Source organism: Manacus vitellinus, unplaced genomic scaffold, assembly GCF_001715985.3.
Source record: "Manacus vitellinus isolate BGI_N305 unplaced genomic scaffold, ASM171598v3 scaffold_23_pilon, whole genome shotgun sequence".
In the NCBI taxonomy this organism is placed as follows: Eukaryota; Metazoa; Chordata; class Aves; order Passeriformes; family Pipridae; genus Manacus; species Manacus vitellinus.
In genome coordinates, this window is record NW_021939718.1 from 4,772,527 (window position 1) to 4,794,697 (window position 22,171).

The 22,171-nt window shown below is 35.8% G+C and overlaps 1 protein-coding gene across 1 annotated transcript in view; it reads left to right on the plus strand.

Annotated features, from left to right (window-relative positions):
• FER (FER tyrosine kinase) overlaps positions 1-19,467 on the plus strand; it is a 150,073-nt gene extending 130,606 nt beyond the window's left edge. Inside the window, exons 18-20 of the mRNA XM_018072865.2 lie at positions 11,378-11,532; positions 14,766-14,888; positions 18,082-19,467. Coding sequence (XP_017928354.1) covers positions 11,378-11,532; positions 14,766-14,888; positions 18,082-18,224 — 421 coding nt within the window. The 3' untranslated portion in view covers positions 18,225-19,467. The remainder of the gene's footprint in view (positions 1-11,377; positions 11,533-14,765; positions 14,889-18,081) is intronic.
• Positions 19,468-22,171: the final 2,704 nt, after the last annotated feature.

Consider the following 22,171-nt stretch of genomic DNA (forward strand, 5'->3'; position numbering starts at 1 on the left):
CTCCTGAGAGATGTTTTTCTGTTCTGGGCTTACCTGACCAAAAGAGTGTGTAACCAGCACCATGTTCTCTGAGGCTGCCTTTCTCGGGAAGGTGAACTTCACTGAGAGCAGCAAGGTCCGGGGACCCCGGCAGCCCCCGCGCCGCATGCAACGGAGTTGTTTATAAGTTTGTAAGTAAATAACTATCTCTCAAACCACAAGAGACCATTATAACCTACAGAGAGAGTCAAGCAGACAAAACTCTTAGAAGACTGTAAAAGTTATGGAAGACCTTTTCTATGTCAAATATAAAGACATATTTTTTCCTTAAGCTGGCAGTGTTTGCTTCTTTTAACTATCAAGGAGCTACTTAAAGTGAAGTGTTTCAATTCCTTTTTGAGAAGTATTTTATAGCAACTTGCACAGTGCTTGGTAATCTTTTAGACTTGACAGCGAGCCAGTGTTTCTTTCTGGTGGTTTTAACCTGTTCTTTAAAACTGCACAGTTCACCTCTACTGATGTTCTGAGCCCCTTGAGGTACATGTTTTGTAAACCTGGAGCTGGACTCTGATGTGCCACTGATGTGCTGCTCACATGAGCATGGGGTAGGAACGAGGACAAAATGGTGCTCCCTAAGGAAGCCTGCAGCTGAGGAAGCCAAAATTTGTATGATAGTTTTGCTGCAGACAGTGTGGGACCATGTTTGACATGTGAAACCAGCCTACATCTAAGCACAAGTAAATCTCTGTAACTTGCATGTAATGGAAATCTGAGGAGACTCAGTACCAACTATTTCAGTCTGACATTGTGGGAGCCAATCTTCACCCAGCTGGCAACATCTGCAGCACTTTTCTATGCTGAAATGAGCAGTTTGTGTCATGAATTGCATTTGAAATTTTGTTGTTTCCCTAATTATTAAATATTTTTTAAAATATTTTTTAAATTATGCTCTTCAGTTATAACTTAATTAGCAGCTAGCAAGGAGTTATCTGATTTATTTTATTACATGAAATAAAAATGTCATCCCTAATTTGCCTATACCTAATTCTATGCATTCTACTTGAAACTGAAATACATGTACAGCAAAAACAAATCTGTAAAGCTATTTTGCTTTAAGCTACTTGGAATTCATGTTATAAGTGGAAAGAAAAGTACATATTGCAAACTTTTTTTAAGAGATGGAGTTTGCATGTATGTGACTGGTTGAAAAAGTCATCTTTTCATATATGATAAAATGAACAAATGCACTAATTTCCTACTTTGACCACTACCTTTTTGTTCTTGTACTATATGCCTTATGGTATCCAAGGCATCTGACAATTCTCATGTTTATTTTAAGGCAATAAAAAATTGCATTAGCTTACTTAATCCATCTCTTTGAAGCAGACATTGGTCTGTACATCTCTTTGACTGGTAATTTCATTAATAAAATATAATTTCTTAATTTTCCTAGACAGCTTTCTTACAATCTCTAGTAGATAATGAGCTTTTATTTTCCTATGCTCAATTTAATTCCATTACTTGTATTTAATACCTGCTTTGGTTCTCTTTTCTTTCTACATGATTGCCTGGTAGTATTTGTATTTCACTGAATGTCTGTATGTAGGCTTAATTCTTCAAAATATAGTAATTCCTGTTTTACAGGTTAAGTCTAACCTTGTGTTTTCCAACAGACATTTCTCCTCCCTCCCTCTCACTCTTCCTCCTTCTCTTTTCTCCTCTGTCCCCCCCTTCCTCTCCTTCCTTCTCTTTTCCTGTCTTCCTCCTTCTCTCCTTTTCTCCTTCTCTCCTCTCCTTCTTTCTTTCTATTTATTTGCCCTTGCAGCTGCTCCTAATTTGATATGATCTGGAAATCTAATTAAATTCTTGTTTGACTTTTCCTTCAGATCATTAACAAAGCTGCTAAATGAAAACAGAAACTTCAGTTTGTTGCCATGTATTATAACACCTCCTCTTTTAAAATTGTTTACCCATAATCTCTTTAAATAGGAAGATTTAGAAGTTTAGCAGATGACTAGCTGAACTTTGGTTATTTCATGACCTTTGCCCACAGCAAATGCTAAAATGAATGTAATACATTAAAAGGCAAAGAGGATCCTGTGTACCCACAGTGTAATGGCAGAATGGTTTTGTGTGGGGAAATATTTCAGAATAATAGCCAGGTAGTAAATCCATGGCTTTGCAATAGTTTTCTAGTAGTTCATTCTATTCCTGTCTTTAGATTAAGCACAGAAAAGTGTTTCCTTCACCTCCAACAAACTTCGAATCCCTGTAGGAAGTGGAGCCCTCCAGATCCATAGGCAATCAACACTGTACATGAGTGAACATGATTCAACAGACAGCAACTGGAGACAGAGTGGCTACTGCTAAATATAGAAGTCAGGATTTTATATTGTAACAGATGACTTCATGAGATGACATGAAATTTTAGTAGAACAAAAAGGATAGAGTTCAGTAGGTGCTGCACTCTGAGCCCCTGGACTTATTATCTATGCCTTGACTCATCCCAGCTGTGAAATCTTACCATGAAAAATGTGCACATACATGTGAGTTCATCCAGTTTCCAGAAACTATGGCAGTCCTGTCCCATCTCCTGTTATCAATGTGAGACGTAATCATGATCCTTAATCAGCACATTGTCAGCTTTTGTTTCTTCCACGTTTCCTACTTCAGGTACTCACTAAAATTGCATCAACATTCCATCACTTTCTTCTTTCTTCTGTGAAGAAAAAAATGCCATGTTTTTTTCTTCCACATTTATGTTTTATTTTTAGGTAGGAAATGCATTGTGGATTTTAAATAATAGCAACAAAAAGCAGGACAGTGGTTCAATTTATTTCCTAGCTTGTTAATTTACAGAAAATTAATGTAATTTTATTCCTTCCAGTTTCTGTGGGTAATTCTCTACAATGTATTAGCCACATGAAATTTCTTACATATTTCTGTAAGCTAACTGCAAATCTTACACAACTGTGTAGGAAAATTAGTAAATTATTATTCAGCTTCATTTTCATCCATCTTTGTGTTAGGTTATTTTATGACAGTTACAAAACTGACTATTTTTAAAATACTAAAATATCTTAATGTGCCATTAAACATTTGTTGGTAATCTTTGATTATAAGTAGAAAAGATATTGTAAGGTGCAAATTACATTTTTTCTCTGATTAGAAAATTATAAATTAGTGGACTATTACTGTAAATCTGTCAATGGTGTCCATTGCTAAGAATGCTTAGCTGGCATATACTACCTGTGCTATTCATTTAAATTTTTGCCTCTGTAAGTAAGAAACATTCTAGTGGAATAATTGCTTTAAATTGTGGTTGATTGATCTCTCTTCAATATTGCTTTCCATATGACTGTCTCTTAAAAAAATCAAGAAGTTTATTTTTTTCATATTCTAGCCCCAAATTTTATGACTGCACCATAAAATACCCTTTTTTCTAGCACTACTTGGTTCTGCTGCTTCTCTGCTCTGTTTTTTCCTTTTGAGTTGTAATCAGACCTAATTTATATGCTTTCTTTCTTATTCCTTGTGTATTATTTTCATAAATATGTAGTCTGTTATACCTTAATTATGCTGGATATCTCATTTCTTTGTGACCTGATTATTGGCTTTACATATTTTACCTTCATCAATAAAGTGTCTTGGGGTCTAGTCCATATAAAATACTTTTATCTACTAAAAAATCATGAACTTTAGTCCATGCTTATCTATTACTTTTGAAATATTAATCTATGCCTGTGCTGGTAGGAGCAGAAGTAAATATAAGTGATAGAAATGCGTGTAGAGATAACTTAAATTATTCCAGAATAAAACATTGCTGGTCCTAGCTCTTGAAACAACAGTAGTGGGTAAAGTTGCTGCCTGCATGAACTTTGATATATACCAGTGGTGTAAAACTAACCTGAGAAGACAGACTTTAAAATACTTCCTTTTTCACTAGGACCTGCAAAATCCTGCAATATTATTATGTCAACTTATTTTATTCTAGTGAAAAAGGTGGTGAAAAACTAACCCGTTTTCTAATTATGCTTTTGAATTTCTTGGTTTCTTGGACACTTGCAGAGTTTTTCAATTCTTCGTGCTCAGCTTTACATTTTAGTTCTTCAACTGTTTTTTAAACTTACTACCTTATAATATTAACATTAGAAAATCACTTTGTTTAATAGAATGACAAATTTATTTTCTAAAAAACATCATCAGAAAGTTAGCAATAGAAGCTACTCCAGACATTTTCTTTAAATCCAGCCTGCAAGCTTTCCTATCACTGATGTATAATGGACAAGTGAATATGATCTCTGACCATGTCTAGTCTACCTCTTCAGATGTTGCCAAGCTTTGTAAACAAGGTAAACAGATATGTAATACCACTGAACAGAGAAATCAGTGATATTTTGACATTATACTATAGAATAGAATAAGAAACAGATTAATTCAGAACTAAATTCAGAATTAGGAACTAAATTGAGTCATCCTCCTTGTATAAAAGGACAGGGAGAGTAATTGTAACGAGTTTTGTGTTACCGCACAGTTTTAATAAACCCATGATAATATCACAAAAAATACACGTTTTATCCCAATTATGTACTCTACCGTTGCTTCTGTGATTGATAAAGTGGAAAGTTTTGCTTGAAAATGGTATTTGTCTTACTATGAGTAGTGCATTCAACTTGTATGACTGATTATGGAAATGGACAACATTGTGATTGTGATGTAAATCCACTGTAAATTTCTCAAGGACAAAGTGTAAACTTATCTGGTACATCTTTGTTCATTATCCATTTAGGATAAATACTTTTTGGACACTTAATTTCCCCTATAATTCAATTAATATTAAATAGGTTTGTAAGGACTATTAGAAATCTCATGTGTTTCATAAATGTATCCGTATTTGTCCTTACTATGTTCTGTAACGATTCTATCAAAAACCAAGAGCATAGGAGTGGTTGCATGGAACCCAGTGATGGTGTTATTCCTCTGACTGTCCTATCATAAGGATTTCCAGAAGGTGGTTTTCATTTTCCAGTGTTCCTAATACTGTAGGATTTCCATAAAGTTACCAGTTTTCCAGTCTGATGACTATCCAGACCATTAGTTTTCATTAAGACCATCACTAGGATTGCTTTTTCTAATTTTTTTTTTCCTAAAGGTCACTCTTGTGGTCTAAACCTTTATTTTATGAGGAGGCAGGATAGGTTACTGAGCAGTTGTACAAACTTCACTTGTGAAGGGCCTTCTCATGGCTATATTATGTATGTATGTAAGTCTTTGATTCCTGTAACTTTAGAAAGGAAATAGACACCTACATACAGAATGTTGAATAATAATACTATAAAATTACAGGGAGTAATAATGTCTTCTGTTAAGTTATTCACGTTGGACAAACATAAGGTAAGTTTTCCTACCAAACAAAAGAAATAAATAACCACACAAAAGAAATTTAATTGCAAACTTTTATTTCAAGATATAGCACAAGGGGGGGAAAAATTAGCCATTTTGTTCAACACATTACATGTAATCAACAGTGCACAAGAAAAATCGGTTATAAAAATCTACAGGGATATGAATGCAAAGACTACTATAGGCTGAAATGAGTATGATGCTGTTTTCATCAGAATAATTGTTCTGAAATATACAGGCAATAACTGTTTGGTTCTAAAACAGTTGAGAAACAATGCAGATAAAAAACATTTAGATGCTGCTGATAGGAATGTTTCTGTTCCAGGAAGACAACCTCAGAAATAGGAAAAAGAGAGGAGGAATAGATGATATAGCAATTTATTGCTTCATTTCCATCTTCACAGTCTATTGCTTTGATTCTCCTCAGAAACTTCTCATTGTGTACTATGCCCATCTTTATCACTTTTAAAATAGCGGGTACAGAAACCTTGCCCTACTAGGAAAATGGAGGACACATAGTAGCTTACCAGAATAAAACTTAAAAGTTTTCTAATGTGTCAGTAGATTTGCATAGTCCCTTGAGCCATATGTGGGTGGCAGACAATAAGTTTACAATTGAGTTCAGCTCCTGAATACAGTTTTGAGAGGGTTGTTTTGTTACTTTTTTTCTTTTGAGTCCTTTTTGCAAGATTTTTCAAGTCCTTCATCTGAAAACTGCAAAGTGCTTTAGAAGTAGTAATTGCATGTCACTAATGCTGTGAGGTGGGAAAAGTTACTCATTTTATGGTTGAGAAGAACTGAGCGATATCCAAAACTCTGAATAGCAAGCAGAGCACCTGACATTATTGAGAAATCACTAATGCATCTAACTGGGACTTTCTCTGTTTTCCTAGCACTGTTCATCTATGAAGATAAAAATGGACTTGAATTATATGAGGAACTGAGAGAAATTATTAGCATTGTAGTTAATATTGCTCCATTGGTATTCATAATGTGATCGCTAAAATAATGTGAAGAAATAATTTAAACAGAGTATAAAGGGGGAAGACAATATAGGATGCTTGGAAGGATGTGCTTCTGAACCTCTAATATTTTCCCAGCCTGTTACTAGGCACATGCTATTTGCTATGCTCTCAACATATAGCAAAAGTAGCAGCATGTACATATTAAGGAAGTTCTGAAATAGGTGTGTTTTGACTTAGACACCAGTGGAAATTACCTCAGGTGTTAGAAGGTGAGGTAGTGTCTTACAGTCCACAAAAACCCCAGTGAGTTCACTTCTAGTTTCATTTCCCGCCCCCTTTTTTGTTGTTTAGGTAATAGACATTTTCATTGAATTTAATGTGCAGAGGAGATAAACTGATCCTGTTTACTAATTACTTGCTTTTATCACCTAGGAGTATTTTAGTGGCATGATCCACAAATGGATATAAAATAGCTAATTAGTTTAGTGAGGCAGTCTGTGCTGCTGGTTTAGTAATGAGGAGTTTACTCTCTTGTTTTCATTTTCTTTAACTGATGGAATTCCATTGAAATACTGCATACTACTTGCTCTGTAGTTCTTTTGGGGTGGTGGAAGGAGAATGGGGAAAGGGTATAAATGTGTTCTTAAAGTTTAGTAGGTTTACATCTTTACTGACAGACATAAATCCAGGTGGCAACAACTCCCAGCATAGAGAAATTTCCTCTAATTCCTCTTTAAGTGACTATTGAATTTTTAGCAAAAATTCAATAGCAAATAGCAGAGTTCTGTGAGCTACCTCTTGCAGTTTGAGCATATTCAACCCATATTAATGATTCTAGTAGATGTTCTGTTTGTGTTGACAGGGACTGCACTGCAGTGCTTAAAAATAGAATTTCCAAATTACACACTAATTTTTATTTGTTAGGAGTTGAGAGGAAGGCACTTCTTTTCTAATAGCACTAGGAACTTACATAATCTTAGTATTAAATAGTGAGTCAGCTTTTCTTTTACTAAGGAACTTATTCTACAGAACCTTGTTGTAATTTGTGCCCAATTTGTAGAGCTTTAACATTGTAAATAGAGAATATTTGCCTGTGTTCTGTGTTAAAGAGAAATACTGATATTTTGGAATTACTGCAGTAAGTAGCAAATGCTGTACAAGAAAAAGAATGCTCCAAACAGAGACACCTAATTTCATGCAATTATATCTGTACTTCAGGATGTTGACCTTAGGGAGAAGGAAGACACTTATTTTTCAGGGGAAAGAATACAAATAGAACATAGTTGATTTTGGTGGGGGGTTTTATTGTTTTGGTTTGGTTTTTAATGTCCATGTAGAAAGAGTCCTAATTTACTATAAGTATTTAATATTGATGTTATCTTTAATATTGATTTAATATTGGTTTTGGTCATCAGCCCTGTTATTTACATTTTCTTGTTTTCCCTCATTCCTGTTGCTTATCACACATATGGAATGAAGCTCTTGTTGTGTGTATTTCATATGAAAGGTTAAGAAGTAAAGGGTTTTTATATGCCCCTTAAAAATATTATACTAGAACTACTTCCTTTTATTTGTAGCCAATAGAAATTAATTAGAATCATGGAAACTGGAAGAAAATTAAAACTGTAATTTATTATTTTAAATCAATGGATGTCATAATTGCTGATGCAATTTTTTTTTTCATATTCTGACTATAAATTCTGTAATAATGACTAAAAGCATCTTTTATATTTTTCTCTTGTTTCTAGACTGAAAAATATGAACATCCTTTTAAAGGAAGCTGTCAAACATGATGAGAAACAGTCAAGAATTTGATTGAAAAATACAGCAAAATCTTAACCAAACCTTTAGAATAGTACAAAAAAAAGCCCCAAAACTTGATGTAGCTGTAGTTCTCAGTGTAACAATGTTTTTAAAAATACTTTTAAGCATGCAAATAGATATATATCTGTAAAATTCAGCAACAAATCCTGAGGATGTCAAACAGATGTAAAATGACAGCAGAAATGCTAACAAGACAGTCTTTCAGGACATTTGTATACCTGAGGAATGAAAGTATCACATCTAAAGTATTGTCTAAATAAGTGAGAGAAAGAACCTACTGTACTCATGAAGATGGGAAAAAGGCAAATTTGCTTATGTCAGAAGTGAACATATTAAGGGCTTAAAAGACTTTATTTACAAATGATGTATTAAAAGTAATATATGTATTACTTTTATTTATAACTTCAAAAATGTAACAGTTTTAGCTAAAAGCAGAAAAAGTTATTAATACTGTGAGACTCATAATGAGCACTACTACATTTCATTTGCTATTTGTAGCTTTATTACTAAGTTAAGTTTAGTAATGTATCCTTTTTTATCTTATTTTTAATAGCTTGGAACTCACTATTTTGTAAGATTTTGCTTATATTCAAGGAAGGTGGCAATGAAAATGCTTCTCTATCTGATACAATTTATGGTGGAGGTGATAGTTATGTCCATCAGCACAAGTTGTGGACCATTAGCTGACCACTGGCTCATGATTCCTCCCTTGGCACTTGTGTGCAGCGTGGCAGCTTGAATAGTATAATTGTGCAACCCGCTGCCAGCTAATTGACAGCTTGAAAAACACTGTTTCATGAAGCAAAAACTTAATGTGTCCGTGGTCTTTTGAAAGATCTAGTGTTAATTTATGTACATCCTGAATGTAGTGTCACGTACTTTACTAACTCCCACAGACACCAGTTGATATTCATGCAAGTGTTTTTGTAAATTTGAAGGATGAAAAACTTTTTCTCTAGATGATTCTGAATATAAAAGAAAGCTCGCATACGAAACAGATGAAAATTATGCAAACTGAGCATAATCTTTATTTAGAAGCATCATACTGTGCACTATTTATGATACATTCCCTAATAATCAGACTTATGCATGAGGCATAAATCTAAGGCAGCTCTGTATATAGATTTTCCTTAATCTGACTCAGAACATGTTTAAATACTAGGTCAGACTCCAGGTAGGAAGATGTAGTAGTGGTTTCAATTAACTGTAAATTTTCTCTGAGATACGACCTCATTACTTTTTCTATTGCTTATGTGCATCAGTTGCGAAATCTAGACTATATTGAGTAAAACGATAAAAAAACTAATTACTGAACTATGATTGGAACCTAAACCATAAATTCTTGAAGTTTCATGGTGATACTTTTTACACACTTGAGTATAAGCAATAAGAATTTGATTTTGTTTTGCAGCTCTCTTACTTTAATCAATATAGCTATATATAACAATACCACATGCTAACTCTGTAGCATACCATATACCAAACTATGTAACATAGTGCATATTTATGCACTATGGTTTTGAGTGGTCCATATTCTCAAACTGCAAGAATAACTTCATTTATATCACTGTAACATCAAGCTCAAGTGCCATAAATGTCCTTAGTGGCAGAAAAGCTGTGTGAGATAAATATGCTGAAATTCTTAAATCAAGTTATAGTATTTAGGCTCATACACAGGCTCTGTCTTCATGTCTCATAATGTAGTCCAGTATGGATGAGCTGATCAAAAGAGATGTACGAAGTTTAGCATCCTTACGTATGGCTCAAGGCTTTTACTTTAGACTAAAGATAGTTCAGTCCTTTGTCGTTAATGTCCCCACCGTGGATAGTGTTTGAAGCTGTCTGTCATTGGTTCAGACATTTCCTTCTGCATTAACCATAGAAGCAAATTCTGTACACATAATGACCAGAATTCTAAGTTAGTTTCTTCCAAGAACAATGAAGTTTGCATGCACCAAAGTCATTCTTCAAAAACCAGGGCATGTGCATTAACTGCTCAGGGGATTCACTTCAAAACTCTGCTACAGCTACAGTCCAAAACATTAAACTTAATGTAGTTTTTCTGGAATATTCACATAAGAGAAGCCATTTGTGAGCATATTAGCTATTTAAGCTGAAAACAAACACAATAAATTTAGTTTAAAAATATTTTGCATTTAGTATGTTTATAATGCATGTGGAAAAACCACAGTAGGTCTTTTATCAGGTATTATGACATTCTGTCTCTTAAACTAAAAAAACGAGTTTGAGATGAAGAGACAGAAAGGAAGGCTTTTGATTTTCAAAGCTTCTCATGCATCACTGAGCCAAAATTCCTTTTCCTATGCTGAGTAGCTTTTTTTTTTTTGATGGAAACTCTAATGCTAAGATAAGATGGGCAGAGAGAAGATGGAGCCATTTCCTTGTTTTCTCACTGTCTTTTGTAAGTATTGGAACACATTTAAGGATGCTTCTTCAACTCTTGTTTCATTTGCATAAGGTCTGATTTGTTAATCTGCGGGTTTATTTCTTGCCCACAAAGAGCAGTTATGGTGAGTTGACTTTGACTGGCTGCCAGACACACATCCAGCTGTTTTCTCACTCCCCCTCCTCAACAGGACAGTGGAGTAAATAAGACAAAAAAGCTCTAGGTCAAGATAAAGACAGGGAAATCACCTACTAATTACCATCACAGCAAAGCAGATTGAATTTGGGTAACATAAATTTAATATATTACAAATTGTGATAGAGCTGGATAGTGAGAAATAAAGACAAAAACTGAAATACTTTCCCCCACACACCCTTCCGTTCTTCTGAGGCACTCCTTCATTCTGGAATCCTCCACCTCCTCCCCTGAGGGGTGGATGGGGAATGGAGATTATAGTCAGTCCATAAGTGCACCTCTATCCTTCTTCCCACTCATACTCTTCCCCTGCTCCATTCTGGGTCCTCTCTATGGACTGCAGAGGAATCTCTGTTGAGGCACCAGGAGTGTCTGCCCCCACTTCTTCAGTGACCTTGGTGTTCACAGATTATTTCTCACTTTTTTCCCCCTCCATCACTCCTCAGCAGTTTTCCACAACTGCTGTGAAGTGGTTTTTACCCCGTTGTAAATAAGGTTTTGGAGAAGTGCCACCATCCTGGCTGAGGGGCTCAGCCATTTTAAATTACTTCAAGTACTTTCAAACATGTAAAAATGTGGGTGTTTATTTCTTTTTCTAACTCAGAGACCTGGCTGCAAGGAACTGCTTGGTAGGTGAAAGCAACATCTTGAAAATAAGTGATTTTGGAATGTCCCGGCAGGAGGATGATGGTGTGTACTCATCATCAGGCCTAAAGCAGATTCCTATCAAGTGGACTGCTCCAGAAGCTCTGAACTATGGTAAGGATATACCTGTATCTTCTTGCAAAAGAAAAATAAAATCCAATGTAGAGTAAGGAGCACCAGGACCACACCATGGGCAATATTTTGAGTATATATGTATATATTCCTAGTCCCCAGTTCAAAATTAATGATGTTTAAAACAATTTAAATTTTTCGGTCTTATTTATGTAAGAAACAGTGGTTTGCCTTCAAGAAAAATAAGGCAGCAACATCAGAATTGCTGTTATGCAGCAATAGCATAGTGGTTTGGTTATGTTGCTGACTCATTCTATAGACAGATTCATCAGTCATCTAAATCATGATCATTAGCAAAACGAATGGGAAGTTCTGCATATTTATGGCAGTGAGTGTTCTAGCACCTCACTGAAAATGGTAGAAAGTGTTAATGTACTAAAACACTGTGTTAGATAATTCATTGCATTGGTGAAAAGGACAGTCACTGATTTGTATTTTTTTTTAACTGCAGCTTTTCTTTACCTGCATTTTTGTGTATTGCTGGGCTGTTATCTTGGGTGTAAAAATCCATTATTTCTTACTAAGTGAAATGTCCATACTACATGGGTAATAGTTCCCAAACAGAAAGAGAAGCTACTGTATTTAGCTTTTTATCTTGCGTAATCTAGAAGAACAAGTTCTTGTAGGTAAAGTGGGCTGTGAAGAAGCAACACATTAAAATAAATGATGGCATGTTCTGAATGTACTTCTCTCAACCAATTCTTTAGTTGACTACTTAGAAAAAATATTTTTAAATTTTTCATTTGAAGTGTCTATAAATATTTCTGCCATCTCTTAAAGCCCTTTTTCAGAAATCATGCGTTGGAAATAATAAGTTTGTGAATTATGATTGATAGCAAAATGCTTCCTCTCATTAACACTTTTGCAGCAGTTAATGACGACATAACACAATAAAGCAGATCATCCCTTTGAAAGCCTAATAATAAACTTAGTTCAGTATAATAATAAACTTAGTTACAGTAATTGATCCTGTATTACCAATTATTCTGAGAGGTCTTAGTGTTGCTAACATTCACTGGTGAAACACTTTTTTGGATGTTTGATCAACTATGAAAGGTGATTTGGATTTTTATTTTTGTTGTTTCAGAAATGCATACAGTATATTTCACATGTTATGGAAACCTATCTTTCATACTTATTTCATGTTTCCTAAAAGGCATACATATTCAAGCAACTATAAGTAATTTTCTGTAGTGCTTGGAAAATAAGCCTTCTCAAACATCTGTTAATGTGTTCAGTAGTGTAATATTCAACTTTCAAAATGTCATAAAAGGTTTCTGGGAAAGATGTGAATAAAACTAATGGAATTGTGTTTTACTATTTTCCAACCTAATAATATGGTTGTAAGAATTGCATTGATTTGTGTAGGTAAGATTGAAAGTATTTAAGATATCAGAATAGAACTGAATCTGCAGTATTTCAAAACCAGTTGGCAACCACTGGATGTGTCTGTCCTTAATGTCAGGATTTAAGAGTTGGAAGAAAATGAGGAATAGGGCCATATAACCATTACTCGAATGCTAAAGTGCTCAAGACTGCAAAAAAGTTATTTTTGTTTTTAAGTCACTGATCAATTCAATGTATATTACAAATTAAAAGCAGTCACTAAAAGGTTTTAAATTAAGAAAAAACACAAGTTGTGAAGTCTAGAAACCAGATTAGGGCAAATGGAGTGGTTAGGGCATTGTGTCAGATGTCGTAAGCAAAGTTCCAATGCTGTTGGAGTTTTCGAGAGATGGAACCTTTGGTTCAGTGGGTGCTGTTCAGTGCCATTCCATACCATTATTTTTGCTTGGAGCTATGTTATTTCCATTACTTGCAGCTGTTGTGATGTTAATATTAATGTGTGATGGGTTTGTTTGTTTGTTTTTTCTGAACAGGCCTTTCTTTTTTTTTCCCAGATAATGTAATAGTGGAAAGTGTAATTAACTGTGCAGAACTTGTATGTTCTTTTAAAAAACACCCTAATCACCTATCTTGTATCTGCTGAATGTTGTCAATGAAAATTGTTAGATTACTGAATGCCAAACTGTGGGAAGTTGATACATAGACAAGAAAACTAATCTTAGTACAAAGAGCATAGTGAATGTCTATAATTGGCATCTGTTATGCACACAGGCCAACATGGCACAGCTGGAAGTGATATTTAGTCTTAATAGTAAACTGAATTTTCTGACGTCAGAACAGTTATCACTGTAATCAACAGTCACTGTAATTTACATGTATTTTCCCTTTTTTTCTAGTCAGAAGTAGTTTAGTTGGGTTGTTGGACGATTAGAGATAAACAAACAATACAAGCAGGTATTTTTAAAGAATAAAGGCACATATATACAAAGTAATAGTATGGAACAAAGAATAGTCATGAAAAGTGTTGAAAGTAATGTTGAAAATGGATTTTTAAGATAACATTTTCCCTGATCCTGCTGCAAAAGGCTAGGAGCCTTAACTTTCTGATGTGAATCCATCCTTCTTAATGTGAATCCATCAGGGACAACAGAAAGATCTGCTTCAAGATCTCTCCTTTTGCTATAATAGAAAGCTGTCATTCCATAAGGAGGCTTGGAATTCAATTATCTATCAATTATCTGTTTTGTTATCTCGGAGGCATAGTTGAAGGTAATGGAACCAGCAGGCCACTTTTTTTTTCCTTTAAGTGATTGGGTGCATCAGTTCTTCAGGATCCAGCCATACTTTCATTTTCAGAGATCAGTTTCTCAGAGCATGAGAACCAGGCCTTCCTTGTGCTTACAAACTGTGTTGGTGGTAGCTCCTCTGAGAATACTCATTGCTATGTGAAATTAAAGAACTGGGAAAGGTAATTTTTTTAAATCATTTTTTTAATTAAAAGTGATCATAAACAAGGGGAGAAAAACCTAACATTTTTCTATTGTTTTATATTAAAAGAAATTTTTGTACATTAAGGAGGAAACAAACTCTTAACTTGCATGAAAATAACTGACATGCTAAGGTCTATTACATAGTAGAACTTTAAGTTAGCTTATATTATTCCTAGGTTTTGTCTTTAAGATAATTTGTTTGATAATGTGATACTGAAGACTGTGTTGTCTGCAGAATGTATATTACTAGTTACAGCTTTGTTATGCTTGAAGCTTGCCAATGTAACACTTTACCTCTACAGAAAATTTTGGGCCATAATTATCTGAAATGTTAATTTCTCTGCATGTTAAGCTGAGAGTTTGCTTTCCTTTTCTTAGGGAGATACACATCTGAGAGTGATGTATGGAGCTTTGGAATCCTTTTGTGGGAGACATTCAGTTTAGGAGTATGTCCATACCCTGGAATGACCAATCAACAAGCACGAGAACAAGTTGAGAAAGGTAAATATTCATAGGGAGTGAAAGAAATGCTGTATAGATCCATAAGGATATAGTGCATACAGTATAAAACAGCAAAGAAATAACATACAAGTTGTGTAACAACTTCATAAAAAATAATATGAGGGTTTCTAAATTGCTGAATGTAGCTCTCTGGGAGGAATCGAGTGCTATATTGGCCTTTTGATAAAAGGAATATACTGACCAGTAACTTAAAGGATGGCAGACTTACAGCATGCTGACTTTCATTGTTGCAGAATCAACAGGTAAGATGGAGAAGAACTATTTACTACTGTGCAAAGCAGAGGCTTGACCAGAATGAATTAAGATTATGCTCATGCATGTATAAATATTCTAAACTGCCAGAAAAAACCTGTATCATTCCTTCTTCTGTATTAAAGCAGTTCATAGAAAGATTGAGCAGTTATGGTGGAGAATGGTAAGCTATTTGAGTGTTGGAAGCCACATTTGTCTTTTATAAAATAATCAAAAGGCAAATAACTATGAGCAGGATTAAAACAGCAAATAACTATGAGCAGGATTTCAGAACTTTGATTTATTTTCATTATCTTTATTGACATTTCAGGACTCTTCCTGCTCTACATAGTACCACTGTGTAATTTTTAAATAGGCTCTAAGCTACTAACGCTGTTAAATTATTTAAAACAAAGAGTTAAAAACCGTGTCCAGATGGCTTCTGCATATCTCCAGGGATGGAGATGCTGCCACCTCCCTGAGCAACCTGTGCCAGTGGTCAATCACCCTCACAAAAGTGTTTCCTGATGTTCAGGAGGAATTCCCTGTGTTTCAGTGTGTGTCTATCACCTCTGGTCCCATTACAGAAAAGAGCGTGGCTCTGTCCTCTTTGCACTCTCTCTGCAGGTGTTTATATACATTGGTGAGATCTCCCTGAGCCTGCTCTTCTCCAGGATGAACAGTTTGAGTTCACTCAGCATTTCCTCATAGGAAAGATGCTCCAGTGTCTCCGTCATTTTGTTGACCCTTCAGGGGACTCTCCCCAGTATGTCCATGTCTGTCCTGTTCTGGGAAGCCCAGCCCCGGACCAGCACTCCAGGTGTGGCCCCACCAGTGCTGAACAGAGGGGACAGATGATCTCCCTCAGCCTGCTGCCACATTCCTTCTAATGTAGCCCGGTATGCCATTGGCATTCTTTGCTGGAGGAGCACATTGCTGGTGCATGTTCATCCCTTGGTGTCCACCAGGGTCTGCAGGTCCCTTTCTGTCAGGTTTCTTTCCAGCTGGACAGCCCCCAGCATTTATTGGTGCTAGGATTTCTTCTTCTCCAGGTGCAAGGCTTTGCACTTCCCGTTGTTGAACTTCCAGTCAGCCCCTTTCTCCAGCCTGTTGAGGTCCCTCTGAATGGCAGAACAACCCTCTGATGTATCAGCCCCACCTCCCAGTTTGGTGGGTACAAACCTGCCTCATCATTCAGATCATTAATGAAGATGTGACACAGGATTGGACCCAGTCCTGACTCTGGGGGTACACCTCTAGTTACTGGCCTCCAACCAGTCTTTGTACCACTCATCACCTCCTTTCAGGACTCACTGTTCAGCCAGTTTTCACTGCACCTCCTGGTCATCTAGCCCATAATTCAACAGTGTCTTGGTGAGGATTTTATGGGAGACAGTTTTGAAAGCCTTAGTGAATTCCCTTCATATACCAGGCCACTTATTTCATTGTAGAAGTTTTTCAAACTGATCAAGTATGACTTGCTCTTGGTGAATCGAGCCTGACTACTCCTGATGACTTTCTTGTCCTTCAGATTCCTGGCAATTGTTTCAAGCATTTAGCTACTCCATCACCTTCCCAGGGAACAAGGTGATGCTGACAAGCCTGCAGTTCCCAAAGTTCTCCTTCTTGAAGATAGGAGTGACATTTGCTTTATTCCTCTCTTCAGGTACTTCTCCCAGTAGTCACCATGATGGATGAAAGATTGTTGGGAGTGGCCTTGCAGTGACATCAGCCAGCTACCTCAGCACTCATGGGTGCATCCCATCAGGGCCAGTTTACCTAATTATTCCCTGACCAAGTCCTCTTCCACCACATATTCCTTACTCCAGCCTTTAACCCTGGTCTCTGGGGCTTGAGATTCCTGAGGGCAGGTCTTGCTAGCAAGGACTGAGGTGAGGAAAGCATTCAGTGTCTCAGCCTTCTCCATGTCCTGTGTTGCTGAATGCTGTACCTCATTCAGCAGTAGGCACACATTTTTTTCTAGCCTTCCTTTTGTCACCTACATACTTACAGAAACCCTGCTTGTTGTCTTTGATACCCCTGACCAGATTCAATCCCATGTGGGCTTTGTCCTTCTTAACTTCATCCTTGGGTCCTCAGACAGTGTTTCTCTGTTCCTCCCATTACCTGATTTTGTATTTGAATTTGTCCAGGAACTCCTTGTTCATCCATACAGTCCTCCTGGCATTTTTTCCCAACTTCCTACTCATTGGGAAGTTGTCTTCCTTGCTGTGAGTACATCTCTTTGGTCCAGGGTATTGATGATATGCTTAAATGGCCTGTGACTTTTGAATGATTAGCTGCTGATTTGCTTAACTGATTGTCCATTTTCCTGCTCATCACCAAGTCAGAGAATTCCCTCAGCTGATGGCAGCAGAGAGGTGTGGAAGGCCACTATCTATCTAAGCAAAGGGGAAGAGAAAGTGTCTTAAATGCTGGGAAGATAAAAAAGTGAAGAAAACAGGAGAAAGGAAACATAAACGACAAAAGTGCAAATGGGGAGGGAACTTCTTAGAAAAGGGAAGAGGCATGAGAATAAAAGTTTATCCATTTTCAAATAGAGCTAAGAAATTTACTCCCATCAATAATAAACATTTTATTATTGATTTCCTCACTAAGAGGAGAAAAAGGGAACCAGAGGGAAGCTACTTCCTAAGGTACAGGAAACAAATCTGTGCAGGTTGTTGACTAAGGGATGAGAAGCATACTGACAACTTACTATGAACAACCGAAATGTCCTTGGTACCTGAGCTTTAATTAGTTTCATAATTATCTATCACATATAGGTTATATTTTGAAGACTTTCCTCATATTGCCCTGAAGATTTTTTTTTAAGGCAATGATCTTGAACTTTGCTTCTTTCTTATTAGATTTGTCAATATGCAAATACGCAATATCGGTTTTCAGTGCTTAATATTTTCCCCATTTTCTTGTGTACTAGGCTACCGAATGTCTGCACCACAAAAATGTCCTGAAGAAATATACAAAATAATGCAGAGGTGCTGGGACTACAAGCCAGAAAACCGGCCAAAATTCAGTGAGATTCAGAAAGAGCTATCTTCGATCAAAAAGAAAGTGACATAGTGACAAACAAGTGCCAAACTCAATGTGTGGGACTTTATTTTCCAGTGAAGTAATTTTTCCCTTCAAACTCTATGCATTTATCCAACATTATTTGCAATATTCTTCTAAGATTACTTTGAAATTAACTGGTTTTTTTATATACATGTGTACCATCTTGAGTGATGCGTTAAAGATACATACTGCAAAATGCTATATATCCAGTTACAGTAATACTGTAATTTAGGTTACATGTACATAGGAAAGCAGATACTATAAATTTAAGGGACTGTGGCTTCTATCTGTTTTACAGCAAGTAACTGCTAGTGACATTTTTTAGAGTTTTTCTACCTTAAGGTGTGTTCTCACTCTGCTGTCCCTGTCCTGTATGTCATCACTCTAATATAGTGACTGCCATACATGTTGGCCTTACAACTGAAGACAGTTTTGACAAGTATTTCAACCAGAAACTTTTATATTTTTTAAAACTCTTTCTGCAGCTGATATTTTGAAGTGATACTTGGTTTTAAGGATGAAGGTCAGTCAGATTCTGGATGCAGATGTGCTTACTGAACAGTAAAATGCAGAATTTTCTCTGTACAGATTGAATTACTTGTGCATTTATCACCATACTATAGAAATACTTCTAACTTTTTATGTGATTTACTTAAGCCATGCCTTTTTTTTTCTTCCTACGATGCCATCAGAATTCATTAATATGTCTCTTACACAGTGAGACATATTTGTTTCCTAAAGAAACAAAAGACCAATATTAAGTCTTAATGACATATGTTAAGAAATACTGCAAATCATCTGCCTTCCAAAGAATATGTAAAGCAGTAGGCCAAGAAAAAGAGGTTTACCAATGATAACAGCAGATAAAAAGTGTCATTGATCTTAGAGGAGTTAAAGAATTTTCCTAGATTTCCTTTTCAATCCTGCTTTTTTCCCTTAAATTGGTAAAAATTCTCAGAATGCAGCTGGAGCCTGCAAAAGATTATGTTAAACAAAAGTACATTCCATCACAGTGTCCAAAGCAAAATACTACTTCTGTATGGCATGAGGAAGTTGTTCAAGCAACCAAAAGTAAAGAAGCGTGTTTAAAGCCTCTGATAGGCGGGGAACAGCAGAGTAGAAATACTAACTTTCTATTTTTCTTACATAATTGCAATCATATTTCAAAAGATTGGGGATAAACAAGGTTTAAATTCACCAGGAATTAAAACCTTGTGTTTTTGTGTGTGTGTGTATATATATATATATGTATGTATTAAAAAAAAAAAGGCCAGAAAGAATAAAAGCTTACTAGAAAGGGGAGGGAGGAAATGCACAGTTTGTTACTCTGACTCTGGGTCCTCTTTACAGCTGGAATTATTTTCTAGGGCTCTACATAGAGATAGAAACAGGTTTACAGACACTATCCTGGTCTGAATTCCAGCATTAAGGTGCTTGAAATTTTTCTAAGAATTTACTAAATTTTTTTCAGATTAAGGGATATCAGTTGCTGCTACTGCAAGTAGAAACAGGGATTATGAGTAACACAGCATCTGGAATGTTAATTAGCCCTATATTTTAGGGCAGTGTTACAGTGGGATTGAGGTGGAGTGAAGTCAGTGGCTACATTACATTTTTATTTCTGTTAAGGTGGCTTTTCTATTGTCCAAATCATTTTTGCTCTCTAAGGTGTATTTACAGTAGTACTGAGTGGTGGTTTAGGACTATGTGTGACCAAAATATGTGTAGTCTAGAAGAGTTTGTCTGTTACATAGGAGTTAGTGTCCAAATACAACAGTGAATGGTTGTGTGGGAGCACATCACCTGTATTTGAGGTGATACTGTCAGGTATGGTGAGTGCTTCTTGCATTTCTTAAGTGATTTTTTTCTTGGAGCTAAGGAAACATATATATAGATACACCCATGAAGGTAGTTTGGAAAATATGGTGGCATAAATTAAAACTTCGTTATAAGTGTACTGGATATATTTACTTAGTTCTGTACTTCAAGTAGCCCAGAGATACTTTTCAAGAGCAATAGGAAACATTCTTGTTAGTTTGTATGCTTCTAAGTAATACACAGAGTTTGTGCCTTAATTTGCTAGTGTGCTAATGCAAGTGCAAGTGTACTAAGGTTTAAGGAATGTTTCACAATCATTTGGAAAAATCCAAGATTCACCCTACTGCGTGTCCTTATGTATGCATCACTAAAGTCTGCAAGTAAGAATAACAGTGTCTTCTCTATCAGCATTCATAGCTTTTCTGGAAAGTTAATGCTCTTCTTCTGTTAAAGAGATGGACTGTTGCTCTGCCCTATGACCTCTTGACAGCACAGAAATAGTGCTTTATTTTTATAAAATTAAATACTCTTTTCTTTATCTTAAATTAACCAGTCACTATCCTGACTCTCACAGAAGGATAAAAATTGGACTAATATTTTATTCTGAGGTAGTTAACCTCTGTAGTTTGTATCGCACTTTTGTTTAAATTTAAAGCCTTTTTGAAGCCTGGGATTTCTACAGCATTAAGAAAATTTATTACTGTTCCTCAAGTAGGCATCAGTTCAGTTCAAAACTACTAACACTGGGACATTACCAGAATGAGTTTATGGGTATAGAATAAATTTCAGCACAGGTACTTGTCTCTTCAGTTATTGAAACTGGTTTTGTATCATTAATTTGGCAGTTTGTGGCAGAGCTTTTTCATCACATTTCACTTGTAAATGTTGAAACTATACAATTTAGGAAGTGAAATCCATACCTATGTGTCACACTGGTTTTATGTTTTTGTGGACTTCCCACAGGCAACTTCACAAGCAAGCCTGCCATGCCTTGAAATTTAAAAGAAAGACTTGGTATTCAAGGAGCAAAGCTGCCATATCTGCTATCCATGATCTTCTGATGACTTAGTCTTGCATTAGGTAGCCAGATGCTGGTCACTTGGCTCACGGACTGTGTTTATTATAGAGAACTTACAAAGAAGTTCAGATACAGTCTCTTTTGCAAGTATGCATTTCAGGATAAGTTCTTATACTGGCACTATCCCAACCAGGGGGACTCTGAGGGAATCCTGAATTTTTGTACATTGTTAAACAGGAGAAACTGAATACTGTTAACCCCAGCTTGTTACATCAGAGGGGATTCAACTGGTTATATTTTGATTTCATGTTTTTCCTAGGAATTGTATTCATCTGTTTAAGAACATTTCTTGAAGAGCAAAAAGTGCATCCTTAGTTTGTTTTCACTAGAAAATAAGCACATACTCACTTTGAAGTCCAGTCATCAGTGAAATCATAAGGATTCCTAAGTCTTTTATTTTATGGAAAGTAAATTAGTGAAAAGTGTCTTGCTGAAAACAAACCTTGTTTCAGCAAAGGGTGATCTTGTAGATTTAGCATCCTACCAAGGCATTATCTTAGGAATGTACATTTTCATTAGTTTTTATGAAAACCAATCAGTGAACTTTTTCATTTATCAACTACAGTTATATTGCATTTCTTCTTAACAAAAATATACCTTTTTGCAGAGTTGCCTAAAATTTTTTTGGAAGTTGTTATTGGGACGGGCATCATCACGAGGCTATTCAGTAAGAACTGCAGTTTGCAAAGCCTGTTCTTACTGATGAGAAACAGAAAACTGGTTAAGGAAATATTAGGTTATTCATACTTTTTTCATCCATGTCTTTGACCACCTGTTATGCTTACTTAAATCCTATAAGCACATCATTAAAACCGAATATGAAGTTACCTATTTGTTATCTCTTATAACTATTTTGTTATCCCTTTTTAACCCATTGTAGAGAAAAAAGGAGAAAACCTCCGTAGTTTTCTGAGGTTACAGAGTAACAAACTGTCAGAAGCATTTAAAAAAGGCCCCCTACCTCCCAAATTTCCCCAGATATGCTGCTGCACAAATATTAACAGTAGTAATTAAATACTAACCCTATTTCCAGTATTCTTGCTGTCATATCCTGTAAATG